This window comes from Nicotiana sylvestris, chromosome 9 (genome assembly GCF_000393655.2).
Source record: "Nicotiana sylvestris chromosome 9, ASM39365v2, whole genome shotgun sequence".
Taxonomy (NCBI): Eukaryota; Viridiplantae; Streptophyta; class Magnoliopsida; order Solanales; family Solanaceae; genus Nicotiana; species Nicotiana sylvestris.
Window position 1 is genome coordinate 86,531,275 of NC_091065.1, and position 20,207 is coordinate 86,551,481.

General features: G+C 40.5%; 2 protein-coding genes across 2 annotated transcripts in view; both read left to right on the forward strand.

The window, feature by feature from the left end:
• Nucleotides 1–9,006: 9,006 nt before the first annotated feature.
• LOC138877879 (uncharacterized) lies at nucleotides 9,007–10,265 on the forward strand. The gene is made up of 3 exons (XM_070157525.1): nucleotides 9,007–9,404; nucleotides 9,665–9,841; nucleotides 9,953–10,265. The coding sequence occupies exons 1-3, from the start codon at nucleotides 9,007–9,009 to the stop codon at nucleotides 10,263–10,265; spliced, it is 888 nt and encodes a 295-aa protein (XP_070013626.1).
• A 3,614-nt stretch (nucleotides 10,266–13,879) lies between these two features.
• LOC138877880 (uncharacterized) overlaps nucleotides 13,880–20,207 on the forward strand; it is an 85,255-nt gene continuing 78,927 nt past the window's right edge. Inside the window, exons 1-7 of the mRNA XM_070157526.1 lie at nucleotides 13,880–14,017; nucleotides 14,117–14,263; nucleotides 15,622–15,860; nucleotides 16,185–16,457; nucleotides 16,969–17,373; nucleotides 18,872–18,902; nucleotides 19,013–19,072. Of these exons, the coding sequence (XP_070013627.1) occupies nucleotides 13,880–14,017; nucleotides 14,117–14,263; nucleotides 15,622–15,860; nucleotides 16,185–16,457; nucleotides 16,969–17,373; nucleotides 18,872–18,902; nucleotides 19,013–19,072 (1,293 nt within the window). The remainder of the gene's footprint in view (nucleotides 14,018–14,116; nucleotides 14,264–15,621; nucleotides 15,861–16,184; nucleotides 16,458–16,968; nucleotides 17,374–18,871; nucleotides 18,903–19,012; nucleotides 19,073–20,207) is intronic.

Consider the following 20,207-nt stretch of genomic DNA (forward strand, 5'->3'; position numbering starts at 1 on the left):
CAAAGACGGACTATTAATATGATGGATATCAATTGGATATGATAATAAGTGTATGAAGTAAATTATAAGTTATTTAGGGTCTAAGGAGAAGCCTAAGTCTAAGCCAAGTTGGAAAATTTCAAGATAGACTAAAATTCTAAATGAGCACGCACAAGATCACACTTTGGATAAGCATATCTACATATATATAAGGTGTTATATGATGCACAGCCTATCAAATTAAAGGTCTTTGAGTCTAGTTTCTAATGCTTCAAACCGTTCATCATGTGGACATTTGTACAAAACGTTATGATTGATTTACTGAAGGCAGGTAATGTTGTGTTCTGAGGCAGAGACAAATCGCTGTTACCAAATGCGATTTATAAGTCGTATTCGACACCTACGACTTACCTGGACAGATTACAAATCGCGAGTTTCTACCATTTTTAACATATTTGGAGCTATGGAGCTCGGATTGAAGCGATTTTTTAGGCGATTTTCACCATATGGATTGGGGTAAGTGATTCTAACTCGATTTTGGTTAAAATACATGAATCTACTGTTGTTTTTATCATGAAATTAGTGAATTGGGTTGAAAATGGTAGAAATTCTCTATACCTTAGATTTAAGATTTGGAAGTCGATTCATTGTTGGAATTTAGTAATTTTAGTATGGTTGGACTCGTGGTTGAATAGCCGTTCATATTCTGTAACTTTCGTCGGATTTCGAGACGTGGGCCCCACGGCCAATTTTTATCTAATTTCGGATTTTATTGGAAAATTTGGTATTTTCATATGGGATTGATTCCAATAATTTGTGTTGATTGTATTGAATTATTTTTGGCTAGATTCGAACTATTCAGAGCTGGATAATCAAGGAAAATTATCTATTATTGGATTGAGATAGCGTGATTTGAGCTAAGTATCTTGCCTAACCTTGTGTGGGGGAATTTCCCCTTAGGCATTGAGTCTTATGTGGAAATTGTGTGATTGAAAACCATGTACGCGAGGTGACGAGTACGTACTTGGTTTATATGTGCAAATTATATCGGTTAAAATTCGTAGACAACCTTATGTATTAAATTGTAAAATTGTTGGGACTTATTCAATCTCTTATATGTCATATCTCATTCCTTATTTGTCTAGATTATTTTTATCAGATAATTTAGTGCGATTGCTACTTGACTTTTATGTGAACTCTATGTTTGTTTGAGTTGCTATTTTTATGGAAATAATTTTCATTATTGCTTTTATCTACATACAATTTAAATGAGAAATTTAGTTAATAAGATGAATAAATCTATTTATTTCATGAAGTTGTGAATTAAAAAAAAAGTGTTGTCCCTTGATGAATTTCTTTTCAGTTCATGTTGTTGAAATTGATATTGAGTTATAAAGGATGTAAATCATATTGAGGCGAAGTGTTAAATTGTGAAATATTATTTTGTTGAGTTTTCACTCCCAAATATTTTGTTAGAATTTATGTGCGCATTATGACCGAGCCGTGAGCTTCTTATTGTGGATAAATAATGTATTGTTGATTTATGTGGCAAGTTGTAATATTTGGGCACCTGATGTGCAATTTGTGATATGTTGTAATATTTGAGCACTTGACGTAAAATTTGTGATATGTTGTAAGATTTGAGCATTGGATATGAAATTTGTAATATGTTGTAATATTTGAGCACTTGATGTGCAATTTGTGATATGTTTTGATATGTGATCACTTGATGTGCAAGTTTTATTATGTTGCTATAATTGGGCATTTGAGGTGCAAGTTGTATTATGTTGTGATATTTGGGAACTTGAGATGCGATTTGGGAAATATTGTGATATTGATACGTATGCGGTGATATAAGGGCAGGGTGTTGAAACGCATGTGGTGAGATAAGGGTGGCTTGAAACGTGTGGCTAGTAGGGGAACTACTAGAAGTCATGCGGTGTGATAAGGGTGGCTAAAACGCAGGATGCGATTTCGGGGAAAAATATTTTCTTTAAAATTATATGTGAAGGCTCCCGTGGTGATATAAGGAAATGAGCTATTGTGAGTTTATTTATAATTTGGGACTACGAGGCGGTGCTCGGGAGTGCCCCGTTGATATTTCTTTATTTATGTTCTTGTCCTTGGTGATTTTATTTCATTAGTATGTAAATTCATGTCTTCTTCCGTGATGTACTAGTTGACTTTATGATTATGTGTTTTGTGCTCCTTATTGCATTGTTTTGGCTTGACTTTTTAGTACGAGACTTTGAAGATTTATATTTTTGGTTTTACTGATTTTTAATGATTGAGTTGTTTTAAGAAAAGAAATTACCATTATATTTTAATTTAATAATTTTTACATCCAAATCAATATTTTATCTAACGTTTTAATTTAAGTACAATGTCATTTTCTTCATTAAAACTATTTCTAAAATAAATTGATCGTGCAGATTTTTATATATATATTGATATTTTTGGCACGTGAGTTGTCCCTGCAGTTATGAAAGAAATATGGGCACGAGGTGCCGTGGAAATATGAAAGTGGGCGAGACCAGTATTGTATGATTATGAAGTAAGATGTCACATGATGACATTTATTTGAAGGAATTATATTCCAAAAAAATTATTTGAAAGAATTTTTGTTGAAAGCTAGTTATTTAAGAGAGTAAATTCGAAATATATATTTATTTGGCAGGATTATATCCTAAGGATTTTATTGAAGTGCTTGCATTTGAAAGACATATATCTGAGACTTGATTGATTTGTGTTCCTTATTCGTTTAAGCAATATTATTGGTGTTCTTGTTGCCTTGTTGTTTATATCATTGATTGATTCTAGTTGCCATCATTGTTATTTGTTTCTATTATTATTATTATTATTATTATTATTATTATTATTATTATTATTATTATTATTATTATTATTATTATTATTATTATAATATACTGCTACACTGCACAGGTTTATTGATTAGTGAGTGTCTTGACTGTACCTCGTCACTACTCCACCGAGGTTAGTCTTGATACTTACTGGGTACCGCTGTGGTGTACTCATACTACACTTCTGTACATTTTTTTGTACAGAGCCAGGTATTGGAGATATAGGACTCGGACAGAGTTAGAGTGTGATCGCAAGGATTCAAGGTAGGGTTGTTTGGTCATCGCAGTCCCTTGGAGTCTTTCCCTCTTATCGTACTGTTAATTATTATTCGAGCAGTAATGTATATTTGATTTCCTTCAGATCATTTCATGTATTAAGTTAGAGTTCATGACTCAGTACTACTAGTCTTGGGAGGTTGTATCTTTATTTCCGTTGTTGGTTTCGATTATCCTAAAAAAATGGCTTGAATTGTTATTATAAATGGCTTACTTAGTCTTAGAGACTAAGTACCATCATGACACTTATGGTGGGATTTTGGGTCGTGACAAGAATCTTGTGAAAAACTATAATTTATATACAACTTATATATAATTCTATTAGTTGTATATATTTTGTATGTCGTTTCTACAACTGAAATACAAAATATATATAACTTGTTTAAGTCTTCTTCTTCGAGTTTCAAAATGAAATCCTAACAAAACAACCTCGAATCTTCACCCAATTCTCTAAAAATTGAGATATAAACTCCAAAGAATATTCTCAATCATTTATAACAACACCCAATCCAAACATATAATGATGCGACTGGTCATTTTATTTTCTAAATCCATGTACCCCTGATTATGACTTGTCGTATGTATTTTTACTATTTTGTGACTTTCGAGGATGGTCGATTCAGGTTTGGAAGGGTTTGGGTTTAAATCGGAACACTTAGTTCCTTAATAGTGGCCAAAGAAGGTCAAGTTTGGATTGAGTAAAGATTTTGAGTAAACGATATCGGAACCAGGATTTGATAATTCCAATAGGTTTGTATGATGATTTTTGACTTATAAGTGTATCTGGATATTGATTTGGAGGTCTGTAGGTCGTTGTGGCTTAAATTGGTGAAAGTTGGAAACTTGAAGGTTTGGCAGGTTAAGAAGTTTGACCGAGAGTTGATTTTGTTGATACCGGGCTCCGATTATTGGTTCCAGAGTTAGAGTAGGACCGTTGTGTCATTTATGACTTGTGTGCAAAATTTGAGGTCAATCAAAGTTTTTTCGATAGATTTCGATATCGATTTTAGATGTTGGAAATTCATTAGTTTTAATAGTCTTGAATTGGCATGCGATTCGCGTTTTTGATATTGATTGATGTGATTGAAGGCTTCGTCTAAGTCTGGAATGATATTTGGAACTTGTTGGCACGTTTGGTCGAGGTCCTGGGGCCCTCGGGTGGAATTCGGATGGTCGACGGAGCGTGATTGCACTTTGGCAAAGTGCTGAAGGTTTCATGTATCTGATGCATTTGCACCTGCGGTGGAAATGGTTGCAGATGCGGACCTTGGTCGCAGGTGCAGAATGGAGGGGAGTCTGTGAGGTCCGCAGAAGCAAGTAATTTTTTGCAGAAGTAAAAGCGATCCTGCGATGAGGGGTCCGCCGGTGTGGATCGAGGTAGCTTGGCCTTGGTCGCACATGCATGAGGTGATCTGGAGGTACGGATGAGCAGGTGCGGGCGAGGAGCCGCAGATGCAGAGTTTCTGACCGCAGGTGTGAAAATTGCTAGGCAGTAGAGTGCATTTAATTCGGGACTTAGCCTATTTTTCACACATTTTTACTTGGTCTTGGGCGAATTTGAGAGCACTTTTGTGGGCGGTTCTCATTAAAATAACAAGGTAAGTAAATTCTACCCTTTTTAAAATTAAATACATGTATTATAGGTAGATTAAATATGGGAATTAGTGAATTTTGTGGGAATTTGTGGAGAACCTAGGGTTTAAGTAAAATTGGGATTTGATCACGGATTTGGTTATGGAAATTGGAATGAATTATATATTTGAGTTTGTGAGGTCATGAGTAACATTTATCTTCGAAAATTTCTAAAATTCGGGCACGTGGGCCCGAGGGTGACTTTTAGGGACCTTCCAAAATGGGTTACGTAATTTACTGTAGTGGTTAAATAATAAACTTTTGAGCACTTGCTGATTAGTTTATTTTTTATTAGCTTTGGACTACTCAGCTTCATTTGGAGAGTTCTAGTGAGGTTAAAGAGCTGATTAGTGAACTTGAAAGCGACGTAAGTCTCTGCCTAACTTTGTAAGAGGAATTTTTTTCCCGTAAGTGCATTAATTGTTGCGTGCTACTTGTTGTGGGGAGCTATGTACGCACGAGGTGACGAGAGCCCATACGTAGCTATACTCATGTTATGTCCGGGTAGAACTAGATTCACATTATGCCTTAATTGTGTTATTTGTATCTATCTTTGTGTATTGATCTCTTTTATTATGACTGAGATTGGGGATTAGAATAAAGATACTAACTTAGCCTCTAACTTTGGAAATATTTGATGAACTATGGATCTGTGTCTTCTCGACTCACATGTACTTCCGCGAGCGGGGTAAGATTTTCTACTCCAATGGGATCGGGCCGTTCACCTCGGTAGTGTGTTAAATTACTCTTATGGGATCGGGATGTTCTCATCGACAGTGTAATAACATATTCTTATGGGATTGGGTCGTTTGCCTCGACAGTACTTAGTACCACTATTCCTATGGGATCAGGTCGTCTGCCTTGGTAGCTTCGTGCTTAATACATGAGACTGGATTTGGTTTGGTAACGGTTGAGTTAGCACCTTCAAGGCCGGCTATGTCATATTTAGTGATTTGATTATTTGTTTTGTCGATACTTGTTGTACATTCTTCATGCCTACTTTATGTATTTTTATTATAGGTTGACCACTAGTAAGTGTCAAGTCGATCCCTCGTTACTACTTCTTTGAGGTTAGACTAGCTACTTACTAGGTACGTATTATTTTACATACTTATGCACACTTATGTAATAAATGTGCAGGTACTGAGACGTGTACTACCAGTGGTCACACAGGCGCGTAGCCACACTTATAAGGAAACTTAGTGGTAAGCTGCTTGCCTTGCTTCGATCTAATAGTTGTAATAGTTTTATATATTCTCTAGTTTGCTCATGCACTTGTGGCACCGGATTTATATATTTCTCATGCTAGTATTTTTAAGAAAAGATTATGTACAGTTGCATGAGATCACGTTCTTTTAAAAAAGGAAACTTCTGTATAAAAATTCAAAAGGGGATAACTAAATTGGAGGTTCGCTTGTGGGCTTGTTGAACAACGGCGTTAGGCGCCATCACAACCTATTACGGGTTTTGGGTCGTGACAGTTTGGTATCAGAACTTTAGGTTCACATAGGTCTCACGAGTCATGAGTAGGCCTAGTAGAGTCTTGTGGATCAGTGCGGACACGTTTGTACTTATCTTTGGGAGGCTGCACGATATTAGGAAACCTCTCTTTCTTTATCTACTATTGTGCAGCTGATATTGTGCTAAGTATCTTTCTATTGATCTCTCACATATGGTGAAAATGCGTGCAGAAGATGTACCGGGTGGTATAGGATCTATTCCCCCCATTGCTAGAGGCCGAGGCAGAGGCTGGGGGAGGCCTCCAGCTCCTGTCATAGGATGATGGCATCCTAGAGTTGCTCCTGTTCTACCACTAGTGGATCCATTAGAGGATCATGTTATTGACGAGCAGGATGAGGCGCCTACAACAGAGCTAGCCCCGGCAGATTTCATGACTGCACTGGGATTTCAAGAGGTCAATGGACGTATGTTGTGGTTTACGGACTCTATGATGCAGGCTGATTTATTTCCAGCATACCTATCCATATCTCATGCGGGAGCGGGATCACAGACCCCTACCACTCAGGATCTAGGGCACGTGTCTACTACTTATCAGACCCTAGGTGCACTACCTACGGGCGGGGCCCAGCCAGTTGCAGTGGCTGTGCCAGAGCCAATACAAGTCGCGACCGTCGATTAGCAAAAGCGGCTGGACAAATGGACTATGCTTTGTCCTCCTAACTTTGGGGGTGAGCGGTTAGAGGACCCATATGATTCCATCGACCGGTGCAAGGATAGGCTACATAACATGGGGATATTGGAGTCCAACAGGGTGGACTTCACCACCTTTTAGCTTGAGGGCAAGGCCCGCAGATGGTGGAAGGCTTACCTCTATAGTAGGCCAGCAGGTTCACCTCCCTTGACTTGGGATCAGTTTACACATATGTTCTTGGAGAACTACATACCACCTTCGGAGAGAAAAGAGCTTTAGGGTTAGTTTGAGCGACTATGTCAGGGTCATAGACATGTCTATGATCGATTATGAGGTGAGATTCACTAATTTGTTTCGCCATGCAACTAATATACTCCTTATAGACGTAGAGAGGGTGCGGAGGTTCATTGCAGGTTTGCACCATGAGATTCAGGCTTTAATGGCTCGTTAAGTAGAGATGGGGACTCTCTTTCATCAGATTAGGGATATAGCTCAAAGGATCGAGCGTATCCATAATCACAGTGGAGAGTTTGCGCCGAAGGACAAGCGGCCCCGACAGTTTGGTGGATTCAGTGGTGCCCCACCTAGGGAAAGAGCTCAGTTCATGAAGGGCCAGTCTAGCAGGCCTATGCAGTTAGCATAACTGCCTGCTCGGAGTGCTCCAACATGACCTTACTTTTGTGCTATTCCAAAGAGTACTTATTGTCCGCCAGCTATTCAGGGTTCCTTTAGTGGGTATTCAGGCCATTAGGTTAATACTTTAGGTCAGCAATCCACTGCTCTGAGGGGTTGTTTTGAGTGTGGGGTGTTTATCCATATGAAGAGGTTTTGTCCCAGACTTTGGGCAAGGCCGAGCAGCAGGACCATTAGCCCATGATTGTCGCACCGGCTACCACACCCCCGCTCATCCAATCAGAGGTGGTTTCTAGGTGGGTAGGGGTTTCCCTAAAGGTGGAGGCTAGTTAGGTGGTGCTCTATCTAGTTTTTCTTTCCTAGCCAGGCCTGAGGCAGTCCCCTCTGATGCAATGATCACAGGTACTATTTATGTCTCTCGTAAGGATCTCTCGGTATTATTTGATCCAGGGTCCACTTATTCCTATGTTTCTTCTCTATTTTCTCCTTACCTGGATGTATCTCGCGAGTACTTAGGTGTTCATGTATATGTGTACATGCCAGTGGGTGATCTTGTTGTTGTGGATTGGGTTTATCGGTCTTGTGTGGTGACTTTTTGTGGTTATGAGACCAGAGCGGACCTTCTATTGCTTGATATAGTTGATTTCGAGGTTATCCTAGGGATCAACTAGTTGTCTCAATACCATGCCATCCTTGATTTCTATGCCAAGATTGTTACATTGCTGATGCCTAAGTTGCCTAGATTAGAGTGGAGGAGTTCGTCTTTTTGCACTTCCAACCGAGTTATTTCTTTCTTGAAGGCTCGACATATGGTCGAGAAGGGTTATTTGGCCTATTTGGCCTTTGTTCGGGATTCTACTATGGAGACTCTCGCATTAGATTCAATGCTGGTGTACGAGAGTTTTTTGATGTATTTCCTGTCGATCTGCCAGGTACGTCGTTGCATCAGGATTTCGATTCCAGCATTGATTTGGTGTTAGGCACCCAGACCATACTTCGCCTTATCGCATGGCTCCAAAGGAGCTGAGGGAGTTAAAGGAGCAGCTTCAAGAGTTTCTTGAGAAAGGGTTCATTAAACCTAGTGTGTCGTCTTGGGGCACACTGGTGTTATTTGTAAAGAAGAAGGATGGGAGTATGCGGATGTGCATTGATTACCACTAGTTGAACAAGGTCACCATCAGGAATAAGTACTCGTTGTCGCGCATTGATGACTTGTTTGACCAGTTATAGAGTGTCAGGGTGTTCTCTAAGATCGATTTGAGATCTGGGTATCATCAGCTGAAGATTTATGCTTCAGATGTTTCGAAGACGGCTTTTAAGATCAGGTGTGGGCACTATGAGTTTTTAGTGATGTCCTTCGGCTTGACTAACTCCCAGACGACATTCATAGATTTGATGAATCGGGTGTTCAAGCTATATATCGACTCATTTGTCATTGTCTTCATTGATGGAATATTTATCTACTCACATAGTATGGGGGAGCATGAGCAAAATTTGAGGTTAGTGCTTCAGACCTTGCGGGAACAGAAGCTATATGCGAAGTTCTCCAAGTGTGAATTCTGGTTAGATTCCATGGCTTTCTTGGGGAATGGTGTATTAGGTGGGGGTATTAAGATGGATCCTAGGAAGATCGAGGGAGTCCAGAGTTGGCCTCGTCCTACCATAGCAACCGAGATCAGGAGTTTCTTAGGGTTAGTAGGTTATTATCGTTGGTTCATGGAGGGCTTCTCATCTATTGCAGCCCCTTTGACAAGATTAACCCAGAAGGGTGCTTCGTTCAGACGGTCCGATAATTGCAAGGTGAGCTTTCAGAAGCTCAAGACTACTTTAACTACAACACCGGTGTTAGTGTTGCCCTCCGGTTCAGGGATGTATACCGTGTATTAAGACGTTTCGTGCAATGTCTTGGGTTGTGTATTGATGTAAGAGGGGCAAGCTATTGCATATTCTTCACGTTAGTTGAAGACCTACGAAAAGAATTATCCCGTACATAATTTGGAGTTGGCTACAATAGTTCATGCTCTCAAGATCTAGAGGGATTATCTTTATAGGGTGTCCTAAGAGGTTTACACCGATCACCATAGTTTGCAGCATTTGTTTAAGTACAAGGATCTTAATTGAGATGGCGCAGGTGGCTTGAATTACTAAAGGACGATGATATTACCATCATTTATCATCCGAGGAAGGTGAATGTGGTTGTGGATGCCTTGAGCAAAAAGGCTGAGAGCATAGGTAGTTTGGCATTCATTTCAGCATATGAGAGGCCATTGGCTTGGGACATTCAGTTATTGGCTAACAAACTTATGAGGTTGGATATTTCAGAGCGCAGCCGAGTTCTTGCATGCGTCATCGCTCAATCATCATTATTTGAGCAGATTAAGGCTTGTCAGTAAGACGATCTGCACTTGTTGGTTCTTAGGGACACAGTACTACTGAGTGGTTCCAAGGAGGTTACTATCGGTGATGATGGTGTTCAACGAGTCCAAGGTCGTTTATGTGTTCCTAATGTTAATAGATTGAGGGAGAAGATTCTAGAAGAGGCACACAGTTCTCGATATTCTATTCATCCAGGTGCCACGAAGATGTATCGTGACCTGAGGCAGCATTATTGGTGGTGGCGGATGAAGGATATAGTTGAGTATGTAGCGAGATGTCTAAATTTCCAGCGGGTTAAGTATGAGCAGCAGAGGCTAGGTGGCAAGGTGACGACAATAAACCAGTCAATTACGTAGGGAGAAACATCCTGCACCACATCTGTAGTAACATTACGATTCCTCAATTCCCAATTGATAACTAGCGCTCCACGTTACATATGACTGAATAGGAAAGGAATAAAGGCATAAACCTCAAAAGAATCAAATCGCACGTTGAAGAATCAAGAAGGGAAGTGTTTCTAACAGCCCTGTAGCCTCTCAAAGATACGTACAGACGTCTCCATACTGATACGCAAGACTTTACTAGACTTGCTCATGACTCGTAAGACCTAAGTGAACCTAGTGCTCTGATACCATGTTTTCATGACCCAAAATTCATTAAAGGTCATGATGGCACCTAACATCGCTGTCAGGCAAGCCAAAATTAAGTGATTAACTTAACTACTCATTTTAGTAACCAACCTCAGAATTGGAATTTGACGGTTCCAATAGGTTCGTATGATGATTTCGGACTTGGGCGTACGTTCAGATTGAATTTTGGATGACCCGGGAGCATTTCGATGCCTAATAGTGAAAGTTAGCATTTTGATAGAATTCCATAAGTTTGGGTTGAAATGGATTTTTACATTCTAGACATTTGTTTGGGATTCTGAGCCTGGGAATAACTCCGTATGGTGATTTTGGACTTAGGAGAGTGTTCAAAAGTGGATTCGGATGTCCGTAGGTCGTTTCAGAGCCATTTGGCAAAAATTAGAAACTTGAAGTTTTTGGAAAATTTGACCGAGGGTGAACTTTTATATATCGGGTTCGAATTCTAGTTCCAGAAGTTGGAGTAGGTGTGTAATGTCATTTAAAACTTGCATGCAAAATTTGGTGTTATTCTGAGTTGATTTGATAGGAATCGGACGTGTGGGAGTAGTTTTAGAGTAAATTCATGCGTTTTGGCATCCAATTCGTGATTTTTGATGTTATTTTAGTGTTCCGATCACGCGAGCAAGTTTGTATGATGTTGTTACTCATGTAAGTGTTTGGTGTGGAGCCTCGAGGACTCGAGTGAGTTTTGGATGTTCGGAAGGGATGAAAAACACACTAGATTCTGGTGTTTCTTGGCATCAGTTGTAGGTCTCGCAGATGCGAGAAATAGTTCACAAATGCAAACCTCGCATTTGCAAGAAGAGCTTCGCAATTGCAAAGAAGCTATACTAGGGCGTTGTTCGCATTTGCGACACCTGAGCCATATTTGCGACCTCAACAGTGATCGCATCTGCGACCCCTACGTCGCATTTTGAGACCCTAGTAGATGAAGCCAAGCTTTGCATTTGCGAGAGTTTTGTCGAATTTGCGACCCTCGCATTTGCGAACCTGGTGTCGCAAATGCAACATCATAGGCCTGTCCCCAACTTTTTTAATGCAGGACTTAGGCCATTTATTTCATTCCACTTCATCTCTTAGGCGATATTTGGAGCTTTTGGAAGAGGGTTTTCACCTAACACTTTGAGGTAAGTAATTTCTACACAACATGAGTTAAATACATAGATTATGGGTAGATTAATATGTAAAAATTAGTGAAAATCAAAGGTTTAGATGAAAACCTAAGTTTTTGATAAAAATGAGATTTGACGATGAAATTAGTTATAAAACTTGGTAAAAATCAGATATTTATCTTCCTAAGGTTATGGGTAACAAGTTTCTTCGGAAATTTCTAGAATTTGGACATGGACCCCAGGGGGGTGAATTTTAGGAATCTCATATTTTGGGTTGGGTAATCACTTTGATAGTGGGGATATGAACTTTTGAGCATAGATTGATTAGTTTATGTAATGTTTGACTAGTTTCGAGTCGTTTGGCATCAAATTTGGAGGTTTGAGCGCATTCTTGAATTGGGAAGTAGGCTTTGAGACAAGGTAAGTCTCTTTTCTAACCTTGTAAGAGGGAATTTACCCCCATAGGTGAATTTAATTAAAATGTGCTACTATTTGTGGGGGGGCTACGTACATACGAAGTGACGAGAGCCCGTACATAGCTATTATTCCTGTTTATGCCCGGATAGTTTTAGGTTTACACCATGCTTTGTGGACACAGTTATTTGATTATATTTGTTAGTTGTTACAAATGGAACTAAGTTGAGGATTATCAAGGATTTAAAAGCTTCAAGTTGAGTTGTCTTTATTTTGAAAAGAATCAAGAAAGGGTTATGATTTATTGATAAACATATGTTTGACCACGTCGCACTTATGATGCGCGAGCGGGGTAATTCCTTCTGCTACTCTCATGGGAGTGGGCCGATCACCTCGGCAGGTTAATAGATGCATCTATAGTTTGCGTCGTTCGACCTTCGGCAGTGCACAATTTACATTTATGTTGAATCGGATTGAACGTCCTCGATGGAATTCGTGTGTGATAATAGAACTGGAAACCCTTTTTATAATTACATTAATTCATTGTTTGAGAGATCATTTGTTTTAAATGAAGGAAGTGTTTTGGGTTCTTAAATATGATGAAAGAATTGTTCAATTATTTCTTGTTCTGAGTTTTATTATTATCTCTATATATCAAGTTTAATTAGAATTTTATATTACCATATTGTTGGCCCTTAGTAAGTGTCGTAGTCGACCTCTCGTCACTATTTATTCGTAGTTAGACTAGATACTTACTGGGTATATTTTTATGTACTCATGCTACACTTTTGTACTTAATTGTTCAGGATTTGAGGCAGGTGCATCTGGTCACTAGTCCGGTGCACAGATTTGATCCCCGTTTTGAGACTTCACGGAGAGCAGCCTTCTGAGTCATTCTGCAACAGCTGGAGTTTTCTTTAAGATATACTTTTCTGTCTATTTTCTTTCAGACAGTAGACTAGTATTCTTTTGTATATTCTACTAGAATGCCCACATACTTTTGACACCAGGTCTTGGCACATACACTAGTAGACTTATGATTTTGGATTTTTTTACATGATCTCGATTTGTACTCACTTGTTTTCGTTTAATTATGTTACTTTTGCAAATATTTAAAATAAAATTAACAAATGAGTACATGTTATCCACTTAGTAATTTATTTAAACGAAAAACCACTAGTTTGATCAGTGTTGGCTTGTCTAACAACGGTGTTGGGAACCATCACGACGTATAATGGGATTGGGTCGTGACAACATGGTATCAGAGCACTAGGTTCACGTAAGTCTCACAAGTTATGAGAAAACCTAATAGAGTATTGCGGATCGGTGCGGAGATCTCTACACTTATCTTTGAGAGGCTATAGGGTATTAGGAAACTAATCTTTATTCATCCTCTATCGTGCAAGTTGATGGTATACTAAGTTCTTTATCCTATTCTCTCACAGATGGTGAGAATGCGCGTAGCAAACGTTCCGGACCTAGGAGGAGCTGCTCCCCCCATTGCTAGAGGCTGAGGTAGAGGTCGGGGGAGGGCACCGGCCCGAGTTAGGGGACAAGGACATCCTAGAGTTACCCTAGTTGCACCACCAGCGGATCCAATAGAGGATCCCATTATTGAGGATCAGGGCGAGGTGCCTGTCGTAGGGTCTGATGTCAGTGACAGATTATGAGGCGAGATTTTCTGAGTTGTCCCGCCATGCACTTATGATACGTCCTACCGATGTAGAGAGAGTAAAGAGATTTGTTGTGGGGTTGCACCTCGGTATTTGGGCTACTATGGCCCGGGAGGTTAAGATGGGTACTGATTATCAGCTAGTAGTGGAGATTGCTCGGATGATTGAGGGCTACCGCCAGAGGGGTAGAGAGAAGATGCAGAAGGACAAGAGGGCCCATTTCTCTAAGAGTTTAGAGGTGCCCCAGCTAGGGGTAGATGTCAGTTTGGGAGGGGGTCAACCTAGCAGGCCCACATATCCAGCACTACCACCTCCTCGGGGTGCTCCAGCGCTACTCTATTTTAGTTCCATGCCATAGAGTTCTTATCGCGCACCAGCTCATCATGGTTCTTCCAGTGCCTATTTCAGTATTGTGCTGGAGAGTTCATATCGTCCACCAGCCATTCAGGTTTCTTCTAGTGGGTATCCAGGCCATCAGGGTCAGACTTCAAGGCAGCAGTCTATGGTACCGAGAGGGCATTACGAGTTTGGAGATCCGGATCACATGAAGAGAACATGTCCCAGACTTTGAGGCAAGGCAGTACAGCAGGGTCATCAGCCCATGATTGCAGCACCAGCGGTCCGACCACCCAGAGGTAGGGGACAAGCTGGAAGGGGCCATCCTAGAGGTGGAGGCCAGGTAGGGGATGTCAGTCAGCTATTGTTCAGCCAGGTGGAGGCCAGCCAGTCGGCGCTCCAGCTAGATTCTATGCTTTTCCGGCCATACCAGAAGCAATGGTCTTAGATGTCGTGATCATAGGTATTATTTCTGTCTGAGATAGGGATGTTTCGGTGTTATTTGATCCAGGATCTGCCTATTCATATGTGTCATCACTATTTGATCATTTCCTGGATATTCCTCGTAAGTCCATGGGTACTCCAATTTATGTGTCCACTCCTGCGGACAACTCTGTGGTTGTGGATCAGATCTATCGGTCCTATGTGGTCACATTATGTGGTTACAAGACTAGTGCGGACCTTCTGCTACTGGATATGACCGACTTTGAGGTCATCTTGGGCATGGACTAGTTATCTCCATATCACGCCATACTTGATTGTCATGCCAAGACTGTTACTTTAGCGATGCCAGAGTTACTAAGATTGGAGTGGAAGGGTTCATAGCTAGTCAGGTAATCTCTTTTTTAAAGGCTCAACATATAGTCGAGAAGGGTTGTTTGGCTTATCTAGCCTATGTTTAGGATACCACCGCGGAACCTCCGACGATTGATTAGTGCCAGTAGTTCGGGAGTTCACCGATGTGTTTCCTTCTGACCTTCTAAGCATGCCACCAGATCATGATATTGATTTCCGTATTGATTTAGCTCTAGGTACCCAGTCTATATCTATCCTACCGTATCGTATGGCTCCGAAAGTGTTGAAGGAGTTGAAGGAGCAGCTTGAGGAGTTGGTAACAAAGGGGTTTGTGAGACCAAGTGTATCACATTGGGGTGCACCAGCGTTATTTGTGAAGAAGAAAAATGGAACTATGCGGATGTGCATTGATTACCGCTAGTTGAATAAGGTTATCATCAAGAACAAGTACCCATTGTTGTGTATTGATGATTTGTTTGACCAGTTGCAGGGTGCTAGGGTGTTCTCTAAGATTAACTTAAGGTCAAAGTACCATCAGTTAAAAATTCGGGACTCAGTTGTTCCGAAGACTGCTTTTCGTACTAGATATGGCCATTATGAGTTTCTCGTTATGTCCTTCGGCTTGACTAATGCCCCATCAGCATTTATGGATTTCATGAACAGGGTGTTCAGGACTTATATTGATTTATTCGTGATTGTCTTCATTGATGACATTTTGATCTACTCACGTAGCTTGGGGAGCACGAGCAGCATTTGAGAGTGGTGCTTCAGACATTACGAGAACGGAAGTTGTATACTAAGTTCTCCAAGTGTGAGTTCTGGCTAGAGTCTTTGGCATTTATGGGGTATGTTGTATCAGTCAAGGGTATTAAGGTGGATCCTAAGAAGATTAAGGCAGTTCAGAGTTGGCCTCGTCCCACTTTGGTGACTGAGATCAGAAGTTTCCTGGGGTTAGACGGTTATTATCGCCGGTTTGTGTAGGGTTTTTCATCCATTGCGGCACCTCTGACTAGATTCACCCAAAAGGGTGCTTCATTTTGTTGGTCCGATGATTATGAGGTGAGCTTTTAGAAGCTTATGGCAGTTTTGACTACAAAACCAGTTCTAGTGTTGCCTTTCGGTTTGGGGATATATACTATGTATTGTGATGCTTCACCCTTTGGCTTGGTTTATATATTGATACAGGAGGGGCAAGTTATAGCATATGCTTAGCGTCAGTTGAAGATTCATGAGAAGAATTACCCTGTGCACGATCTGGAGTTAGCCGCAATTATTTATGATCTTAAAATCTGAAGGCTTTATCTTTATGGGGTGTCATGTGAGGTTTACACCGATCATCGCAGCTTGCAACATTTGTTCAAGAAAAGGGATCTCAATTTGAGGCAACGCAGATGGCTTGAGTTACTGAAGGATTACAACATCACCATTCTTCATCATCCTGATAAGGCGAATGTAATCGTGGATGCCTTGAGTAGAAAGGGAGAGAGTATGGGTAGCTTGGCTTTCATTTCAGCAGAGAAGAGGCCACTAGCCTTAGACATTCAGTCCTTGGCTAACAGACTTGTGAGGTTGGATATTTCAGAGCCCAGCTGAGTTCTTGCATGTGTTGTTGCCCAGTCTTCACTATTGGAGTAGATCAAGGCTTGATAGTTTAATGATCCATACTTGGTAGTTCTCAAAGAGACGGTACTATAGGGTGGTTCCAAGTAGGTTTCTATTGGCAAGGATGGTGTCATGTGACTCCAGGGTCATCTATGTATTCCTAATATCGATGTCTTGAGGGAGAGGATTCTAGAAAAGGCACATAGTTCTCGGTATTCTATTCATCTAGGTGCTACGAAGATGGATCGGGACCTGAGAAAGTATTATTGGTGGTGGTGGATGAATAAAGACATAGTTAAGTATGTACCTAGGTGCCTAAATCGCCAGCAGGTTAAGTATGAGCAACAGAGGCCAGGTGGCTTACTCCAACAGATGACTATACCGGACTGGAAATGGGAGCGCATTACTATGGACTTTTGTAGTTGGGTTGTCGTGGACCTTGCGGAAGATCGATGTAGTTTGGCTCATTGTTGACAGGTTGACCAAGTCAGCACACTTCATTCCAGTTGCAACTACTTATACTTTAGAGGGGTTGGCTCAGATTTATATTCGGGAGATAGTTCGGTTGCACGGTGTGCCTATTTCCATCATATCAGATAGAGGCCCTCATTTCACTTTGCATATGTGGAGAGCCATACAGAGTGAGTTAGGGACCCGTGTAGATCTCAACACAACATTTTATCCACAGACCGACGGGGAGTTAGAGCGGACAGTTCAGATCTTGAAGGACATGCTCAGAGCATGTGTGATAGACTTTGGGGGACAGTGGGATCAATTCTTGCCTTTGGCCGAATTTGCTTATCACAACAGTTATCAGTCCAACATCAAGATGGCTCCATTTGAGGCTTTATATGGTCAGCGATGTCATTCTCCCATTAGATGGTGTCACACCTCCTTTTTCCGCGCCCGCGGGGGCGCAGGGGAGTTTTTTCCAATTAAAGGACAATCGAAACGGGATTGGTTTATTTATTTCAGAGTCGCCACTTGGAAGATTTAGGGTGTCCCAAGTCACCAATTTTAATCCCGAATCGAGGAAAAGAATGACTCTATATTACAGTCTGCGTACCAGAAATCCGGATAAGGAATTCTGTTAACCCGGGAGAAGGTGTTAGGCATTCCCGAGTTCCGTGGTTCTAGCACGGTCGCTCAACTGTTATATTTGGCTTATTTATCTGATTTTAAATACAATATGAACTTATGTGCAAATTTTATCTTTCAACCGCTTTTATCATTTACTGTTATTTTTTTAAGAATTGCAACGTTATAAAATATATCTCGAACCACGTTACAATCAATGTACCCGTGGTCGTCGACACACTTTGACTCCGTTGAGATTTGGATTTGGGTCACATCAATGTGCACCCGAGTTTAAGGAAATTAAATTATTAAAGGCGCGCCTAAAGCGACTAGCGTATTTAATTTGGGTAAGACCGTGGAATTTTACTAAACGGTCCATCCCGAAATCCAAATAATTTTTAAAGCAAATATTTACTGAGGGCCCCGCAATTTGTATTTTTATTTGGCGAGGCTCATCTCATTCTTACTTTTTTTAAAAAATGAATTGGCAACGTCATGGACACGCATCTCGAACCACGTCACAATCAATGTACCCGTGATTAGAAACACATTTCGACTCCGTTGAGAATTGGATTTGGGTCACATAAATGCGCACCCGAGTTTAAGAAGGTAAGATTTATTAAGGCGCGTCCTAAAGAGTCTATCGTATTGTTATTTTAGGAGGGTTGTGAGGTTTGCTAAACAACCCGCCCTGGAACCTAAATGCTTCGATAATATACATTTAAACAAGGGCCCCGCATTTGCACGTTTTGTTTATTTTCATCGAGGCTCACCTCGTCCTTATTTTAAAGGGCATCCTATAGTGACTACATTTTCCTATTACGTTAGTCTCTACTAATGAAAGCAATGATCCTACTCAGTTACATGTTTGCAGGTTATTTATAGCGGAGTCCCGAATGCTTTCGCAAAATCCGAAGCCCGACCGCGTACATGGACAGCCGTATGGACACTATGGGCCCAAACCCAGCCCATACAATATTGGCCGGACCTGGGCCACTGCTTTTCCGATGAAGGCCTGTTTAGCTCATTCGATTTGGGCTTGATATTTGTAATGTTGAAATGTAGACTTGTGATGTTTGTTCCAAAAGGTATGGTTTGCCAGTTATAACGAGGCAGCTTATCAAAGGAAATAAGATTAACTAACAATGTATTGTTTCCTACTTAACATGCATTAAAGGATATACTAATCACAAACATAGCTAAAGTCTAAGGTATAGCCTATCTACACTGTCAATCCTTTTATCTACCAGCCTATATACACAATATGCTGTTAAGTTGCCATACATCGACATTCATTATGTAGGAGGAATACCTATACTATCCAGGAAAAAAACGTAAACTATTATACACAATATAATGTTCGATATACAGGCTACACATGAAAATAAATAACTTCAACTCCTTTCTTTTGTATTCATGCTCAACTTTTAAGTTACATTGGCAGTGTATCAGTCGTGTACCTGGTATAGAGAACGAAAAGAAGAAAAGAATGGTCAGCTGGGCAGTATGCCACAAACACAGCAGCAGCAGATACACAGCAACAGCACAGCAACAAACCAAACCAAATGTTTTCCACAAACCTCAGACGACCAACAATATTTCCCAGAACAAAGAGGACCAACAAATAGTCGAGTACCAAACCAATGAACCCAGAAAAGAAGGATGAAACAACAGCAACAACAGAGTATTCAATGCAGCAACACTACCAATTCAATAACCAGAAACAGCTCAACCAATGCAAACCAAGAACTTGGCCAAGACAGCTTGACCAATATGCACTCTTATATAACTTTCAGGCAGTGTTTGGTTGCAGTGTTTATTGGAAACTAACTTGTGTTTTTCAGTTTTCTTTGAACTCACTAGACCTCTCTTTAGACTAACAAATTTTCCAGCCCTTTGTTTTTCCCTCTCTGAAAGCTAAAAGTCCAGCCTAAGACCCTTAAACTTCAGCCCCTGTTTTAGTTATCAAATGGCCTATTTATAGGCCAAATGCACCATTACAGCTGAGCTGCCCTGCCTGCCAATTGGCAGAATGCCCATACTCTTTAAGCCCATCCTAAGCATGCTTGGTGTCAGCTCCCTTTATTCCCCACGCCTGGTTTTTGTTTAATCCAGAATTATGGGCTCATTTGTTTATTCATTTTGAGCCCCATACCCTTGTGTCTTGTTCCCCATTGGTATTAGTTTAATCCCAAATTAGTACCCTACTTGTCGGCTCATTTAAACTAATTATTTCTGTTCTTTTTAACACCCCAGAATACCCCTGTTAACCTTGATTATTACTGCCCCTGCCTATTGCAGCCTCAGGACCCTTTTTTTTGAATTTCTGAAAGTTCCATTTCAAAACTGCCCTAGCCTGGTTCTTTTAATTGTTTACAATGCAGTTACAAACTAACATTCATAGATAATACCCAACATTCAAGTCACAATACAGGTCCATTCAGTCAAGTGAGGCTGTACATATTAGAGTATTTTGAACATTCAGTCGTTGGAAGTTAATCGACGACATTTATCAAGTCGACTATATTAATTATAACAGGTAACAATCAGTCGCTCATATAAACAAGCACATTCAGGGACCTAAAGGGCTTCTAACACTTTGGTCAATCATTGGGAACCTATATAAGTTATTCATGCGA